This window comes from Pipistrellus hanaki (genome assembly GCF_964339955.1).
Source record: "Pipistrellus hanaki genome assembly, chromosome: 2".
In the NCBI taxonomy this organism is placed as follows: domain Eukaryota; kingdom Metazoa; phylum Chordata; class Mammalia; order Chiroptera; family Vespertilionidae; genus Pipistrellus; species Pipistrellus hanaki.
Window position 1 is genome coordinate 126881761 of NC_140504.1, and position 18701 is coordinate 126900461.

An 18701-nucleotide genomic window follows, 5' to 3' on the forward strand; every position below is an offset into this window, starting at 1 on the left:
TGGCATATATATAATGATCAACATAATTTGATGAACAAGAATAGATCCAGAGACAAATGGTAGGGAGAGGGGGTAAGAGAGCAACCAAAGGACTTGTATGCATGAATATTAGCATAACCAATGGACACAGACACTGGGGTGGTGGGGGCTTGCCTGGGGTAGGAATGGCTGGAGGGGGAGGGGGTCAATTGGGGGAAAAGGAGACATATGTAAAACATGTCAGTAAAAAAAATAAAAAATAGACAATAAAAAAAAGAAATGGAAAAAAAAAATCAATGAAAAAAGTGTCCTTGGGTGAGGATTAACAAAAAATAAAAACAGAGGAATAATAGTGGTTCCCGCTCAAGGGATCTGTGAAGCTTAAAGGAAGCTACCTAACAAAAAGCATCAGACAAGTGTTATTAATCAGAAGAATGTGTCAGTCACAGTAGTTAAATCCCAGATGAGTTTTCTGTCTCTTTTGTCACTACTGAGCCTTTATAAATGCACATTCTGGCAGCTTATGAAGAGAAAAGAGGCAAAACAAAAAACAAAACAAAAAAAAGTAAAGGAAAAACAAAGAAAAGAAGACACAGTGAGAGGAAGATGTATAGTGGATTACTTAATTAAATATATCTAATTGCTTAAAAAAGATAAATTCTCAAAGCTCTTAATTATGCTGGCTTTGAGATAGTATTTAAAAGTTACAGTCTATTGATCTTTGAACATACTCACTCTTCTAATATGTTGTTACTGGTTAAATTTTAACATCAAGAGAATGTGAAAAAAAAGTCTTTTACTCAAATATGTATGAATTAGATCTAAAAAAATTTAGTTGAGATAGTCCCAGTCCACAGTGGGAGGATGAGGTATTCTTAATCTGCTTTGGGTACCTTGGCAACTTGTCCCCTTCAGTTATCTTCTCTCTCCTCCAACTTCAGCATCCACTCTCCACTCCCTAGTGTCTAAATTATCCAAGCACTCAACTGTGTCCCATTTAAAAGTGGGTATGCAACATTCTTCTCAAGTTTACATCTTTACAGCCATTCTTTTTCTCTTGTCCGTTCAGCAGCCAACAAAGCACACTCACCTCAAGCTGTTGACACTTACTTACCTCCAGTCATTGCCGAGCTCAGATTGCCACTTCATCACACCCAGACTGTGTTCTTCCAAGGCTTCGAGTGGCTGCTTTTGGGTAAAATCCAAGGAAAACTTCAGTCCTCATTTTACCTAGATTCTCTGCTGCCTTTGACATCTTGACCACCTCCGTTTCAGTGATTCTACCTTTTCAGGTTTCCCTTCTACATTTCTGGCCTCTTCTCAGTTTCTTTTCCAGGCTCTTTCTTGATCCATTCTTATATGGTTGTGTTCAACAGCCTGCTTGCCTCTCAGTCTGCACTCTCTCTGGGTAATCTCATTTACTTCTGTGGTTTTTCCTACCCCATGTACACTGATTCCCGTCTTCACCCCCAAATTCACATCTATGTAACCAACTGCCTTTTATCATTGCTGTGTGGATGTCTTAAGTATCTCTCAAGTTCAACATGTCCAAACTGTACTCATCACCTCCCAACAAAATCCATCTCTATGGTGTTTCTCTCAACAAAGCCTAGTGACTTTCCCCCCATCTGCGATCTCTATTTCCCCACTAGTTAGTTACCTATCTTAATATCTCATGATTGTATTTTCCTCTTCTCCATCTCAACCACTGGCATTTTATCACCTTGTTTACTACAACCATCTGTGAGCTGCCTCACTCATGGTCCTCTCATTTCCTATCACACCTCTGATAGAGCTACCTTTTGATGATAATTGGTCAGGCCATTAATCTCTATTAGACTCAGTCAAGAGTCTCATTGATTATCCTCTGTTTTCACTGATATATAAAACTACTAAAATAGAGTCTAAAAATCATGGGCTTGGAATTCCTAGAAGCCATTATTAATAGTACCAGAAAGAGCCTTTGCTTCCACTAAGGTGATCTGATGTGGTTAATATCCATTTCTCAATTCAAAATTGCATGCTTACTGAAACCTTTCTCTTTGTTTTTCAGAACGACATTTTCCTCAGACATTACGACAAAGGGCCATGTAGGAATAAGCTTGGCCATTCAAGAGCCTCAGTGATCTGGAACCGAACACAGGTACCCTGACCTTAAAAGAAGCATGTGATACACCAGTCTCACAGTGGCTTAGAAAACCTGCCTGTTCGTCCTTCCCACTTTACTGCTGCTTACCCACTCTAGCCCAGGAGTGTCTGGGGAATTCTGGAGCAGGGTTAGGTCTGGAATTAATTCATGAGCACAATACTCTTAAAGATAAGTGGAGGTGCAGGGCACCGGATCAGCCAAGTAAATAACAGTGACTTGTGGAATGAGGGAAGATGCTCTCTCCTCCTGAAAAAGATGGTGGGATGACTTTCCCACAGCCCTTCATGGGACATCTGCTATGAAAGGCAGTGCTCTAAACCTGACAAGCCCTTGCAGGGGCTTAGATCCCTCTGTACATGCCATTGTGTGATTATGTGACAGGTTCAAAAGGAGCCCTGGTTTATTTTTAATAGTGTTTCATATTTAATAAAGGCTATGCTTCTTTTGAAGGAGCCAGTGTTAACAGACCAGTAATCATTATTAACATCCCGAGGAGGCTGTTGAGGAAACTCAGGTAGAGAGAGAGCCAACACCAACATTTCATGGTTATACTAAGCTCGTGCCAGGCCAGAGCCTGACTTAGCATTTGGTTTGTTCTTCTCACCTTTGATTTAGTGTCTGGTATCTTCCTGAATTATTCAGTTCAGACCACTGCTGGGGACTGCCTGAAATGTTTTGTAATTGTGACTGTTTTATGTGTCTGAGTTGGCGTCTTAGTCAGTTCAGGCTGCTATAACAAATTACTTTAGACTGGGTGGCTTAAACGACGGAAATTTATTTCTCATGGGTCTGGAGAATGGAAGTTTAAGGTCAGGGTGCCAGCAGGGTTCGGGTTGGGTTCTGGTGAGGACTCTCTTGTTGGTTTACAGATGGCCATTTTCTCATTGTGTTCTCACATGGCACAGGGTGAAGAGAGAGGAAGCCAGCTGTCTGGTGTCCCTTCTTCTGAGGGCACTAATCCCTTCATGAGGACTCCACCCTCATGTCCTAATTTCCTCCCAATGAACCCAATTTCCAGACATCATTATGTTGGGGATTAGAGTTCCAATGGGAATTCTGAACCCATAGCTGATGGTATAGTATACATATAGGAAGATTCACCTGCTAAAATATTTTTCTTTTTTTCTAAATTTCCAGGTGGTTGGAATTCTTGTGGGGTTAGGCCTCATTGCCTTGGTGACTTCACCCTTGCTACTCCTGGCTTCCCCCTGTATAATCTGTTGTGTCTGCAAGTGCTGCCGGGGCAAGAAGAAAAAGCATGACCCATCCACAACCTAAGGATCTCCGTTTGTGTCCGCGTGCCACATAGCACAGTGATAAAGCCCCACATGGTGAACTCGCCTCCTTTTTCTTGCCAAATTTTGGAAGTGCCTCTGTGTCCAGACTTTGAACTTGCCTCCTGCCCACCTGTGGCGTCAGAAAAGGCCAAGCTCTGGTGTGTGTGTTCCTGTGTAAAGAGAATCGGGTTCTGCAGTCCAGGTTGCATCTGTGGAGCATGTCAGAAGCTTCGGGTTCTTGGGAAGGAACTAACACAGCATCATTTTATTACCTGAAGGATCCCATGGGACTGTTCAACTTTCAGCCAAATTCAAGGAGCCTGAGTGAACAATTCAATATAATAAAGGTGTTGTCATGGTTGGCAACATACATGATAATTGAGAAGCTAGCGTCTGTTCTGTGTTGACTTGACTACCAAGGGATACATGGGGGAAAACCCGTGGATGAGACTATTTCAGGGGAAATTCTAGTAAGACTGATAAAGTAGGCTGCTTATCTCGGGAGGTGATAAGGTGGCTCTGCCTCTGCCAGCTACTGGGCGTGCTTTCCCAGCATTCCCACAGCCACTTGGCAGAAACACAATAGGTTTCTCCCTGTGTGATCTGAGCTTCAAGCAGGAGAAACAGCTGTGCAGAGGAAGTTGTCCCTTCCCAGTAAAAGGGTTTCAGCCTATAAAACAATATGGTCTAATTTAGTCTCTCTTTCTTGGCAAGTATAACTTTTTTGAGGTGATAAACTCTTCTCATAGAGCCAGTGGCTGCTGTCTACAAGCTTGTTTTACATGAAGTATTTGGAAGGAGTGGCCGAGGTTCAAAACCTGCATCATAGATAGTAGGGCCCTTTCTTGAGCTATGTGTTCATACACCCCCAAATTTAGAATTAGACCTAAAAGTACACACCAAATATGAGTATTAAAGTCCATATGTATCTAGAACCCATATAACTTGCTTCCCACCTAGAATTTCTGACCACTGGGCATGCCTGGATAGGTACATAAAATGATGGTGTGTATTATTACACACAATAATACAACACACAAATCTTTATGTAAAAGCCATTCTGTATTTTCTTCTGTGACTAATATTGTTTAATATAAAGCAACCTAAAGGTTTTTTGCATATTATATATGTAAATTTTTGGTTGCAAATTCTTAACTTACTCAAGTATAGACTCATAACTCTTAAAAACAATACTTAAAATGACATCATGCAATCTCAGTTTGTAAAAATACTGGTTGATAATCATGTAATTTACCCTCATTTTTTTGAGAGAGAAAGAGAGAAAAACATCATCAGTTACCTCCAGTACTCACCCTGACCAGGGATCGAACCCACAACCTAGATATGTACCCTGATTGAGGATCAAACCTATGACCTTTCGGTGTACGGGATGATGTTCAAACCAATTGAGCCACACTGGCAGGTTATTTCTGTATTTTCAAACATAGCTCAGAACAGCTGTCTTCTCACATAGGTTTAGTATCTATTAAGGCAATCTGAATACTTTTCTGTATGTACAAGGCACTGATAAAACAACCCAAATATGTAAGAAATAAAATGACTTGTTTTTCCCATTATACCATAGTCAGATTTTGAAAAAACGGGTTTTGAAAGGACAATAACTTTTTCTCCAGTGACAGGATGACATAATTTCCATCAGCAATGTAGCCTGGTGCCTCATGAGAACTGTATTAGTGACAGTGGAGAGCTCTCTTTGAAGCCATGTCAGGAACTATCAGGACCTATGATATGTTCTGAGTAACTGGGTAACTACATTATTAAATTGCTGCTATCCTGGACCTATTATTGCCTATGTAATGGAATGTATCCCAAGTGGGGATGTGCATATTTAAGGAACTTGAATTCATACATACTATGTATATATGTATGTATATATACATATGGTACTTTTGGTCATGTATATTTTTATTTACAGTTTGTATAGAACATCAGTGAGAATGCTGGGAAAACTTTTGAATGGCAGCCAACCAAAAACATTTTTAATCATTAGAAATTTCTCAATATTAAGTATATTTTCCTTTAAAACTCAAAACACTTCAGAAAAAAAAAATCAATGGTCTCTTCTATCAACGTATTTCATATTAGTATAAATGTATATATATATTTGAATAATTTGCTTTGCTTTACACTGCCTCATTATAGTAAAAGGTATTTGTAACTGCTCAGGGGAATCACAGGGACTCAACTGAAATTGAATTTTTGTGTCAAGAATGTCAGTAGTGGCAGGGTACTACTCAGTAAACTCTTCAGGCTTGGTTCCACAAAGAATCTTAAAATGGGCAGATTTCAAGTAACCCAAAAGACTTATTAAAGGTGGAGCTCCTGAATATGGAGTGAAAGTGGAGGAAAATATCTATGTTATCTCCTTGGAGAAACTGGAAGGAATGGTCTTCTCACAGAGATACTATGATAGCAGACTTCGCTCTTTTGTGTGTGTAGGTGAGAGGGGAATAAGGAATAGGGTTGTTTGTCAAATAGACTTGAAATAACTGGACTTAAGTTTTTAAATGTTGAAAAGTCCCTGGGAAACAGTGACTTCTTCCCTGAATAGCTAAGAGAATTGGCCTGTGTGACATTGTCAGGATCAATAGGAACAGATTGGTAGGTGAAATATAAGTATGTCTGGTGCATCAGGGTTTAAATGTAAGCCAATCAAGAGATTCCTATCTAAAAAAAAGAGTAATATGCAAATTGACCATCACTTCAACACACAAGATGGCCACCATGTGATCACCATGTGATCAAAGATGACTGCCCCCATGTGGACACAAGATGGACCGCAGGGAAAGGCAGTTGTGGGTGATCAGGCCAGCAGGGGAGGGCAGTTGTGGGTGATCAGGCCAGCAGGGAGGGCAGTTAGGGGTGACCAGGCCAGCAGAGGAGGGCAGTCAGACATCCTTTGAGGAATCCCAGATTGGAGAGAGTTCAGGCTGGGCTGAGGGACAGCCCCTTACTCCCCTCTCTATGCAAAAGTTTTGTGCACCGGGCCTCTAGTTTGTTTATAAAAGAGAGAGCTGACAACTTTGATAACCTAGATTGATGTTGTCATTTTGGATAATTGCCAGTAAAAGGGTTCAACTTTGTCTCCTCCCTTTGTCAGCTTTATCCTTCCCTAGTGGTTCTCATTCTGTATTAGAAAGAAATCTGGGTTTGCATGATCATGCTTGGATGTTGTAGCAAAATATTTTTGTGTTTGGAGTTGTAGAGTCCATTTGAAATAGAAATTTAAAAAATCCTTCACCAAAATTGGATGCAAGAACTTACCCATTCAGAAATAACTATTGATTGTGATGGCGTAACATCTAGCCATTGCCCCTTCTAGGTAGGGAGATGAGGAGGAAATTATTTTTCCTAGATAGGGAGATGAGAAGGAAATTCATATGGAAGGACATTTTAGAATCTTAGGCATCCTACTGGTTTATGTTTGTTCTGGACTCCAAGTCTCTCTTTTGAAGGAGGTCTTTGAAAAAGGAATAATTTTGAATTTTCTTGTAATCTGCATCATAATGAATTTTCTTGTAGCCTGTATCACAAAAATTTTACCTATCCAAGTCTGAAAAATCTAAGTGCTTATTTAAATGTATTGTAAATCACTGCTTCTTGGAACCCAAAATTGACTCTTATAAATTATTCAGAATCTAAACATGTTTGTATTATTTTAACCTTTCCTTTCCTACACAGTGCTTCTAAAAGACTTTCTGTTCATGAATGGATGCCTTTATGTGTATAGAATCATGTATATATGTGTAGCTTCAGAGACAATTTCAGAACGCCTTAGATAAATGATATTTTAAAACAGTATCACAATTGATATCTATAGGCTATTGCATCTCATGTTGATTCATAACCCAGAAAGTTTTGTTATGTATTTAAGAAATTGCTGTCATATTATATTTTCCCAATAACTTGAGAGGAAAATAGCTGTTTTAGTCTCTCTAGCCCCAATAAATGTGGAGCAGGAAATCAAGTGTGTTAACTCTTGTTGTGCTGCATGTTTTTAGACATGTTTAATTTTATCATCTAAAATGCCAGCCACATCACTATTAAATCCTAGGCTCTGCAATGCCACTTACGGAAGTGACTCTTGCAGCCTGTTTCTTAGGAGAAATGGGAGCAAATGTAACACCTTCACTTGCTGCAGACTTGTTGTTCTAGTATGTGTGATATTCCACACTGCCAGTGCACAAGCATTAATCATTATCCAGAGAAATAAGCAATAATTGAGGTCTTTGATCATTCTAGTAAAAAGTGCTGCCAGGCATCAAAGTCATTAGTTCTGTAAAACAAGGGTGGAACTACATGCTCTCTACAGTCAATTCTAATCTCCCACCAGTTTATTAGAGGAATGTGTTTCCTTGTTATGATTTTTTTTAAAAAGGATTTACATTAGAGTGTTAATTTAAGGTTATTTCCCTTTGATTAGTATTCAAGGCAGGATCCCCAAAAGTTGAGTGCCAGGAGTTGGTGAACAAGTAGAACTTGTGTTCTTATAAAACTGACAGCTCACATTTGTATACTGGCCTCAATGCCTTTTTTGTTGAATATTCTATGCTTGTAATATACCTGAATACAAAGGTTTATAATCGACTTATAAATTTAAATTCTATTTTCTAATCCATTAGTTTTGAGGAAATCAGTAATACCACTTGAAAACATTTTGGGTTATCATTTCTTAATTTGCTTAGTCACCTCCTAGAATGTCAACATTATTTCATTTTTAAAGTGTGCTTATTGTTTTCTAAACTTGAATTTTGCATTCCCAAAGAATTATTGACTGAATCACTTTATACAGCAGTGATTTTAATCAACATCTAACCAGCAGACTCATTGCAATGCAAATTATGAATTTGAAAAATTATAATTAGGATTTTCTGTCATTCTGTTATTTCTACTTATTAGATAATAGATTTAAGAGTTGTTTTTTTTTAGACCCTAAAGCTAGTTTACAAATTTACATTATGAAAAAAATTGTCTTTAAATAATTTAATAGCAATGAACAATCCTCTGAGATAAATGGAGCAGGCCCATTTCACAGAGAAAGCAATGGTTTTGTGTTCATGTCTTGCCAAGGGTCACACTATGATGAGTGGCAGCCAGAAAAAGAATGCCAGACTCCTTGACAGGACTGTAATGCTCTTTCATTCATCAGTAATTCTGAGCTGGTCTTCACTCGCTTATCTATGAATCCCAAGAGAATGTACTTCCCTCTCAATTATTTGCATCAGTGGAGATACATGTAAGAGAATAATTTATTATTTCGAATAGTCACTTTATGTTTTGATGTATCCGACAAAATGCCTAGGGCAGATGACCACCCCCTGAGATCAAGCCCAGTCACTCCCTGGGGTTCAGCTGGAGAAGGGCAGGAGAGGGAAGGTGATTCATTAACTGACTACGTGGTGTGTATCTGACTTGCCAATATTGAAATTAGAATTCTACTTCAATTGCCAAAATGTTTGCCTCTTCCACACAAATGCAAAGTACATTCTCACAGGTTCCTTTAATGTTCACAATGCAGCAATTGTTAATGCAGATCCAAAGTCTCCTATTAATGTTACCAGCTTGTACTCTAAAGTGTATTTCTGACCTATCATCACATCAACCAACTGACAGTTTCAGTAGCAAGAAATGAAGCTCTAATGAAATTCTGATTCGCAAAAGGAGGTTGTACTTTGAGTTCCATTTTCTGCTTTTATGTTTTTCAGTTTATCATTACAAGTTTATCAGTTTTCCTGTTTTGTGTATTAAAACTAGAATTTAGGCTTTATGAGAAGGAAATTAATTCTAGTAGCCATTTTATTTTGTAGTTCCTTAGTGACCTGGCATGATTCAAGGATATATGTCCCTTTTGGAGGAGTGGATGGGTAATTAACTTTCATGCTATTGAACACATTCATATAAAATGAACATGAAGGTTTTCTTGAGATGAGTTGTGAGACTTCTGATGATTGATCAAGCTGGACTTATTTTTTGTATCTAAGTCAGTTTGTTTAACTGGAAGCAAACAAGTCCAGAATCCACACACCACCCTGCTTCATGTGTCCTGAATTCTAGCCGGGCCCTGGGACTTTGGCACCACAAGGGCACGTGAACAGAGTGTTGGGAGACGGTTGGCAAATCTGGTGTCCTGGGTACAGAACAAGTAGGCAGCGTCTCCTGTTCTCTCTGCCCTCTGTTAATCCAGGTGGGGTCGGGTAGGCGTGACAGACACCCAGCTTGCAATAAGATGATTTCAGTTTCAGGCCTGTCTTTGCTCTTGACTGTTGTGTGATCCAGGGCCAACCATTTATCCATATAGAATCATTTCATCCATCTTAGCTCTGGCTTAGGCGTAGTGGATGAGATCATAAATGTCAAAGTACTTGTAAGTGTTGTTTGTTAGGAGGTGGGAGGAGAGGGAGCCATTGCAGTACTGTAGGGCAGTGGTCGGCAAACTCATTAGTCAACAGAACCAAATATCAAATTTCTTTTGAGAGCCGAAAACCGACTTCTGCGCATAGGCCACAAAGTTTCAATCGCACTGTATGTGCGCGCCTGCACGTGGTATTTTGTGGAAGAGCCGCACTCAAGGGGCCAAAGAGCCGCATGTGGCTCTCGAGCCACAGTTTGCCGACCACTGCTGTAAGGTATTGTGCTGTGCATGCAATGGCTGTGAGTGTGGGTGCTGAGTTTTCAGCCCGACACCAATCCCAAAGGAGATGAGGAGGCTAATAGATTTCAAACTAGTAAAAGTGCGTTGAGGCAGGAATGACCTCAATAAGTAAGTTATCTTTCTAAATTTATGTTGCTTTTTTCATGTAGAAGTATTTCACAAATACACATTTAGCTAATTTTCTGCTCAATTAAAATGGAGGAGAAATGGAGAGAATAGTGCAGAATTCATATCAACACAGTATTTGGAGGGAGGCAGAGGTTTACATAAAACTTGCATTTACAAGATGCCATTTACTTTCACATTTCATTCTGCTCTTCATATTACTCTAGAGAGTAGACGTTAATGTGCCCTTTCCCCATTTTACGATGGGAGATAACATTCAGGGGAGGTGACATGGCATCGGGTCATGCAGTGGGTTGGCGGCAAAGCTAAAATTTGAACCTATGTGATGCATCAGCCAGCCAGGACCTCTGAGCATTGTTTTAAAAATTTTTGAAGTGGCTTAAAACAAAACATTTACATTAGCTTCAGCTTCTACAGATCAGAAGTTTGGCATAATTTGGCTGGGCTCTCTGCTCAGGGTCTCCCTGGGCTAAAGATCCAGGGGTTGGCCAGGTATATTCTCATTTGGGCTCAGGTTCTCATCCAAGCTCACTGGTTGTGGGCAGAATTTAATTCCTTCTTCCACTCTCTCTGTGGCCCCCTTCATCTGTAAGCTATGTCAAGTACTTCTCATACTTAAGATATCTTTGACTTCCTCTTCTGCCACATTTCTCTGACCTCTATTATTTTAAATTCAAAGTGGCTAATAAGAACATTTTTATGTTTGTCATTTCAACAGGAAATTAAACTTTTTGCTGTTCTGTTTCCTTGCCCCATGAAACTAACAGTTTGCAGACATGTTAGTATCATGTAGAAGAAATCACAAACTCAGGGAAGAAGGAAGAGCAATATTGAGCTTCCTACAAGGGAACCTTTGATATAAAGTTGCAGTTGAACCTGGCATGGCCAAGGTGTTAGCAGCAACCCTGCTTCTGGCTGGCATTCATGGGAGATCTGCTTGGTCTTCATAGGAAACAGATTTTCCCAAATGGACTTAGAAGAAAGCCTGATTTCATTTTTTAAAATTTAAAAATGTTCTAATGTTTTTTAAAATTTATTTTTCAATTATAGTTGACATACAACACTAATTTCACATGTACAAGTGATTGGATGATTATATACTTTATAAAGTGCTGATCTTTTTTTTTTTTTTAAAACAAACTTTCAGAAGATTAAGAATCAGATTGAATCTCATGGTGATTTCAGGAAGGACAACTCCTTTCAATAGCTTTTTTAAAGTACAAGGTGGCCCAGCCAGCATGGCTCAGTGGTTGAGCGTGGATCTATGAACCAGGAAGTCACAGTTCAATTCCCAGTCAGGGCACATGCCCAGTTGTGGGCTCCATCCACAGTGTGGGGCGTGCAGGGGGCAGCCAATCAATCGTTTTCTCTTATCATTGATCTTTCTATTTCTTTCTTCCTCTCTGAAATCAATACAAAAATACATTTAAAAATAACTAAATAAAAATAAAGTACAGGGTGGTGTTTCCACTTATGTCAGACCTATAAAGCAATGGGTTTGAGTGAACCAGTTGCTGCCTGTTATAAGGGACCTGCACCAAAAGTCAAGGTCATCACCTTCTCCCCATTCCTGCCCCAGTGCAGGAATACAGACCGGTCTCTCACCTATGCGTTAGAGGTTTGGGACTAGAATGGCCATTCCTCTGACTAGAAATGGAAGACCAGAGGTAGTGTGAGAACTCTCTGAGTCCCTCGTGGCTTTGGACAATTTATCTCTGTCTCAGTTTTCTCATCCAGAAAATTTGAAGTGATTTTTTTTCAGGGACCAATGCAAATCTAACTTTTTGTGTAAGATGGCAAAGATAACCAGCACCCACAATGTGACCCAGTCCATAAGAATAGTTAGCACAAGGGAAATTATTATTAGGTGAGAAATTTGTAATTGCCAGAAGGAGCTTCCATTTGCTAAATTATGGATAACTCCAGAAACATGTGAAATATATTACCGGTTTACTTAAATCAATTCCAAGAACAATAGTTGAACTTCATGTTTTATTTATAGTTCTTGATGGTTGAAAAAAATTTACAACAAAAGTTGCTTGGAGAATTTCCAGGGACATGTCCTCTAGTAGTTATATTAAAAACATCAGAACCTCAGCATCCTATTTGAAGCACACAATGAACTATTCTGAATGTGTCAGTCTAAGGAGTCTTTATAACATTCAGTTACTTGTTCTTGATTAATTTTTCTGGTACACATTACATGTTCTGTGAGTTGAAACAAAGTTAACGTAATAATTAAGATAATACACATATGTGTTAATAGATGGTATAAGGAATATATATATATATATATATATATATATATATAAATAATATATATATATATATATATGTATTCATAGACACACTCAAGTTGACCAATAAAGCAATTGATTTGATTAACCAGTTGCTGCCTGTTGTTGAGGATTGCATGTATAACTGTGTGTGTGAATAGTTGAGTGTATGGATAGGCACATCTACTTAGGTAGAAAGAAAGTATCAGACTTAATAAATTTTATTTTCAAAAGTAGAACACAAAATTATTGGATTTCAAAACAGCAAAATAAAAACTAAAGGTTAAATATTAAAAAATTTTTGACTTTCGAACTAAAATGTGTTTACTTTTCCATGTATTACTTGAAACCTACAATAAATTGTACTTACAGACAATTGCTTCCACTTGTGACAAAATGTTTCCATTTAGGGCTGTTAACATTTGAGAGAAGAAGCATTTAATTTTGAGTGGCTGCTGAAACCGGTTTGGCTCAGTGGATAGAGTGTTGGCCTGTGGACTGAAAGGTACCGGCTTTGATTCTGGTCAAAGGCATGTACCTTGGTTGTGGGTGCATTCCCAGAAGGGGGTGTGCAGGAGGCAGCTGATCGGTCTCTCTCTCATCGATGTTTCTAACTCTCTATCCCTCTCTCCTTTCTCTCTGTAAAAAGTCAATAAAATAAATTTAAAAAATTTTGAGTGGCCATACTAAAATTCACTTTTAGTATTCCTTATCTAATGTCACAAATATATCATAACCAAGGAAGTAAAACAAAGACTTGGAAAAAAAATTCAGTCTTAATTTCTATTATCCATTAAACATTTTAAAAAATATTTACTGTTGAAAGTATTACATATGTCCCCCTTGCCCCATTGACCTCTACTACACCTCTTCCAGCCCCCGATCTCAGACCTTCACCACCCTATTATCTATTTCCATGGGTTGTGCATATATGCATATGAATTCTTTGATCACTTCCCACCTCTATCCTCCCTTGCCTTCCCTCTGAGATTTGACAGTCTATTCCGTGCTTTTATGTCTCTGGATATAAAAGTCTATTCCGTGCTTTTATGTCTCTGGATATAAAAATTTTTTGTTCATCAGTTTATATTGTTTATTAGATTCCACATATGAGAGAGATTATGTAATAGTTATCTTTTTCTGACTGATTTATTTTATTTAGTATAATGCTCTCCAGGTTCATCCAACAGCTGTTGCAAATGTTGAGTTCTTTCTTTTTTACAGCTGCATAGTATTCCATTGTATAGATGTACCACAGTTTTTAATCCACTCATCTAAAGACCTGTACTCAGAAAACTACAGGATGTTGAAAAAAGAGACAGGGAAGATATACACAAGTGGAAGAATATACCATGTTCATGGATTGACAGAATCAACATCATTAAAAGGTCCATACTACTCAAAGCAATCTATAGATTCAAATCTATCAATTAAAAAAATAAAATCGTACAATTTTATTTGTCAATTATACCTCAATAAAGCTGAAATATAAAAACTTTCAGAAGATAAATAAGTAAATAAATAAGTAAATAAAAAAAACTATGTTGATTGCATCATAATATGGAAATGATGAAAAAAAACAGAAGTGATTGTATTCCTTTCATATTACTCATTCACAGTCTATAGGGCATTTCATTTTAAAGATAACATTGTAAATTACATAAATAAATTTAGCTTCTTAATATTCATTTTATTTCCTCTAGTACCTATAGTGGATCCCTGGGGTGCACCTAAGCCTGTTTAAAAAGCATGGGCTTATAGTTGCACATACTGAGGAAGGCAAGTCTATTAGGTTTTCAGTCTCATTACGAAGTACATATTCAGTGCCCTCTTTGTATAAACAAATGTGTGGCAATGAATTGCCTAAAGTGAGTGGCTTAGTTGGGTTTAGAAAAAAGAACACACCGGGTTATAGCAAGATGACTAGCCATATAAGGTTCCTGCCTGGTCCATGCCAGGATGTGGGATGTGGAGGAAGGTAGACATGGCTAGAACTTTTTGGTCAGGGGTTTACAGAGATGGTAACTGAATCAGGGCTTTGAAAGATAATTAGGACTGGGATTACAAAGAAGACAAAGGCATTACTGAGATGGGGCATGATGAGAGCAAGGTAGCTTGGAGATTGAGGAATAGCCAAATTGAGCTGAAACCAAGTCCTTCAGGGCACAGGAGATCCAAGAAAGGTTGAGGAAAGAGACCCTTGACTGCCAGGCTCAGGAGCTGGGAGGGAGCCATTTAAGCTTCTGAGTCTGAGGGGTGATATGTGCAAAGACACATGTTAGGAGGTTAGTCTGACGGCAGTGTGTTGGTTGAACAGTAAGGGAGAAAGCTTGAAGTAGTATGACCAGTTAGGGGACTAGTGAATTATTTAATGAAGGCCTGGTCCAGAGTACTGTCTGCAGAGAAAGGTGGGGTGAGAGGTGGGTCAGGGGATAGTGAGGAGTGCAAAAGCAAATGAGAAAGAATACATACATACACACATACATACATGTATATAGTTTGATAACATTTTGGTGGTTATAGAATAAATGCTTTCTAAAAGTATTCCATTATACAATCATTTTCTTACTTAAACATATTGAGATCAGTGTCTACCCAAAGCCAGCTTAGAAAGGATTTTGTTACTACGAGGCTTACTTATAGGACTTACCCTTAGAACATTTTTGGAACAAAGCAGAGAATAAACACAATTACTCATAGGGCATGATGAAAGAAGCAGATTGAATGCAGAAAAATTGTATGGGAGATGTATTTCTACTTGGTTTTATAACTTTAGTTAATTCTTACGAAAATAGAGGGCCCCGGAATTCATTAGTGTTTAAGAAGTGGCATTTGACCCAATAACCTTCTTTTTTGGGATGAGAGAGTCAGGAGCACTGAAGTACACAACCAACTTAACAAAGACCGGAAAAGGAGCTGAATTCTGAAAGTGCCTTGAGGAAGTTAATTGACCATGTTGTTTTCATTTGCTTGGAAAGGAATTCCCTTTGATAGCAAAACGAGGTGTGTCTTTCCCCTTCCTTAGCTGCCACTCTGTCTTTTAATATTAATAAGATAAACTGATGTAATCCTACGTTATATACTTCCATTTTGTATATGAAGAACGAAAGCTTGTAGTGATACCACTTAACTCAGTGACTCTATTTAATAACTGATGATTAGCCCATTCTGCCCTTTGCCCATGGAAACCATTTGCTCTTTGTAAGTCTGACACAATACTTGTTGGAGGCCTGCTTAATACAGCTGAATACAGAGAGCAGAGACGAGAGAGGAGAAATACAGAATTCTGGGCAATTTGGCCTCCTGTTAATCAGTACCCATTATTTTAGGAGACAAAAAGGAATAGCTGCATGTAATGATCAGAAACCAATAAGACCCTCCTTGTAACAAATAGTGGAAGGAGAGCTCAGCACACATTATAGCACTTGCATGCTGGTCACTTGATCCTTGGGGAGGAAAAGTGAAACTTGAAGAAGCGCTTGGAGATTTTCCTAAGTTCTTCTATAAATATTGGTATATGCAAATATTTCTCTATTGATTTTGTTAATATTTTGTTGTATTGAGAGGGTGAAGAATTGAGTATAAAGAAGTCTTTTAAAATTAAAAACAATCTCTGATTCTCAGAATGATGCTTTTACCTGGTTTTCCCTCAGTTTTTCTTAATAGCCATATAGTTGTCAGTTTTTTTAGTCTTTTCAAAGAGTGAGCTCTTGGATTTAATAATCTCATTTTGCTTTCTTTCTAATTCATTCATTTAAAAAAATATTAACTTTTTCTTCTGCTTTTCTTAGTATTTTAAAATTTTTCCTTTTTAGTTCTTGGGTTGAATGCTTCACTGATTTTTATTCTTTTTTGTTTAGTTATAAAAGCATTTAAAACTATGACTTTTCCTTTTAGTATAACTGATAGAATAAAAATAATTTTAATATATAATGTAGTCATTGTTAGTTTTTCTACAAAACAATCACCATATTGATTTTTACTTTCACTCAATGGATGTGGTTAGATAGGTGTATTTTCTTTTTCCTTAAAAATCTGACAAATTTCTAGGCGGGTTTATTTTTGCATTGGTGTCACACGTAGCCCATACAATCTCTATTTTTGATAATGTACTGAGAAATTATTTTGGGGGAAAATAATTGAAGATAGTCCATCAACAAGTATTTTCTTTGAAGGGTACAAATTTTATTTATTTATTTATTTATCTATCTATCTATCTATCTATCTATTTATTTATTTTTCAGCTTTATTAAGATATAATAAAGACAAATAAAATAATAGACAAATAAAATTATATAATTTAATTTCATTTTTTAAAAATATATTCTTATTGATTTTAGAGAGGAAGGGAGAGGAAGAGAAGATAGAAATGTCAATGAGAGAAAATTATACTGGGGATTGAGCCCACAACCCGGGCATGTGCCCTGATCAGGAGTTGAATTGTGACCTCCTGGTTCATTGATCGACACTTAACCACTGACCACACTGTCTGAGTAAATTGTACAGTTTAAAAGTGTATATTATGCATAGTTTTATTTCTTGGCTCTCTATTCTGTTCCATTGATCTATGTGTCTGTTTTTCTGCCAGTGTACTGTTTTCATTACTAAAGCTGTATATAGTTTGATCAGGAAGTGTAATGCCTCTAGCCTTGTTTTTCTTTCTCAAGATTGCTTTGGCTATTTGGAGACTTATGGTTCCATACAAATTTTAATTTTTTTCTTTATATTCCTTTAAAATGCTATTGGCATTTTAAAAGGGATTGCATGATTCTGTAGGTTGCTTTGAGTAGTGGACATTTTAATAATATTAATTCTTATAATCATGGACATTTATTTGTCTTCTTCAATTTATTTTATTAAAGTCTTATGGATTTTTGTATACAGATCTTTCACCTCCTTGGTTAAATTAGTTCCTAGGTATTTTATTCTTTTGATGATATTATGATTGGGGTTGTTTATTTCTTTTTTGAGATAGTTAATCATTAGTGTATAAAAGTACAACTGATTTCTGCATGTTGATTTTGTATCTTGCAACTTTATGGAATATGTTGACTATTTGTAACAGCTTTTGATGGAGTTGGCCGCGTTTTAAAAAATAAATAATAAGTCACTTGCAAATAGAGATAGTTTTACTTTTTTCTTTCTAACTTGGATACCTTTTGTTTCATTTTTTTTTTTTTTGCCCAATTGCTCTGGCTAGGACTTCCAATATTGTGTTGTCTTATTCCTGATCTTAAAGAAAAATCTTTTAGCTTTTAATCATTGAATATAATGCTAAACATGGATATGTCATATATGGTCTTAATTATATTAAGGCATGTTTTCTCCTTACCCACTTTGTTGTGTTATGAATTTATGTTGGATTTTGTCAAATGATTTTTCTGAGATAGTCATATGATTTTTGTCCTTCATTTTGTTAATGTGGTGTATCATTTTGATTGATTTATGGATGTTGAACTACCTTTGTACCCTTGGAATAAATCTCATGATCATGGTGTGTGATCCTTTTAATGTATTGTTGTATTCAGTTTGCTAATATGTTTTTAAAGACTTTTACATTTATGTCCATCAATCATATTGGCTGTAATTTTATTTTCTTATAGTGTCCTCTTTTCTGGTTTTGGTACCTCGGTAATTCTAGACATATAATATGAGTTGGCAAGTTTTCCTCCTCTTTAATTTTTTTTTTTTTTGGAAGAGTTTGAGTAGGATTGTATTAATTCTTCTTTAAAAGTTTGGTAGCATTCACCAGTGAAGCCAACTGATCCTGGACTTCCTCTAATTGGGAGGTTTTGATTACTGATTCAGATTTTTGTACTTCTTCATTATTCAGTCTTAGTAGTTGTATGTTTCTAGAAATGTGTCCATTTTTTTCTAGGTTGTCCAATTTTTTGGTGTGTAATTATTTATAGTTGTTTCTCACAATCCCTTATATTTGTGTGATATCAGTTGTAATGTTTTGGCTTTCATTTCTAATTCTATTTATTAATACTCGCTCTCTTTGTTTCTTGGTAAGTGTAGCTAAAAATTTGTCTATTTTTCTTATCTTTTTTTAAAAAATAGTTCAATTTCACTAATATTGTATTTTCTCTTGTCTTTTTAGTCTCTATTTCATTTATTTCTGCTCTAATTTTTGTAATGTCCTTACTTCTATTAACATCAGTGATGGAGAATCTGCAGCTGGCAACTTGATTAAAGAGATTTTCTCTAACAAATATAGG

The 18701-nt window shown here is 37.0% G+C and overlaps 1 protein-coding gene and 1 long non-coding RNA gene across 7 annotated transcripts in view; one reads left to right on the forward strand and one right to left on the reverse strand.

Moving 5' to 3' along the window:
* The window catches only part of RNF144B (ring finger protein 144B), a 167995-nt gene extending 160926 nt beyond the window's left edge, over nt 1-7069 (forward strand). For all 6 annotated transcript variants that reach the window (XM_084872787.1, XM_084872785.1, XM_084872786.1 and 3 more), the window contains 2 exons: nt 2033-2122; nt 3266-7069. In XM_084872787.1, coding sequence (XP_084728913.1) covers nt 2033-2122; nt 3266-3406 — 231 coding nt within the window. In that variant the 3' untranslated portion in view covers nt 3407-7069. The remainder of the gene's footprint in view (nt 1-2032; nt 2123-3265) is intronic.
* LOC311616863 overlaps nt 1-18701 on the reverse strand; it is a 569237-nt gene that overhangs the window by 203544 nt on the left and 346992 nt on the right. The gene's annotated exons all lie outside the window — the stretch shown is intronic.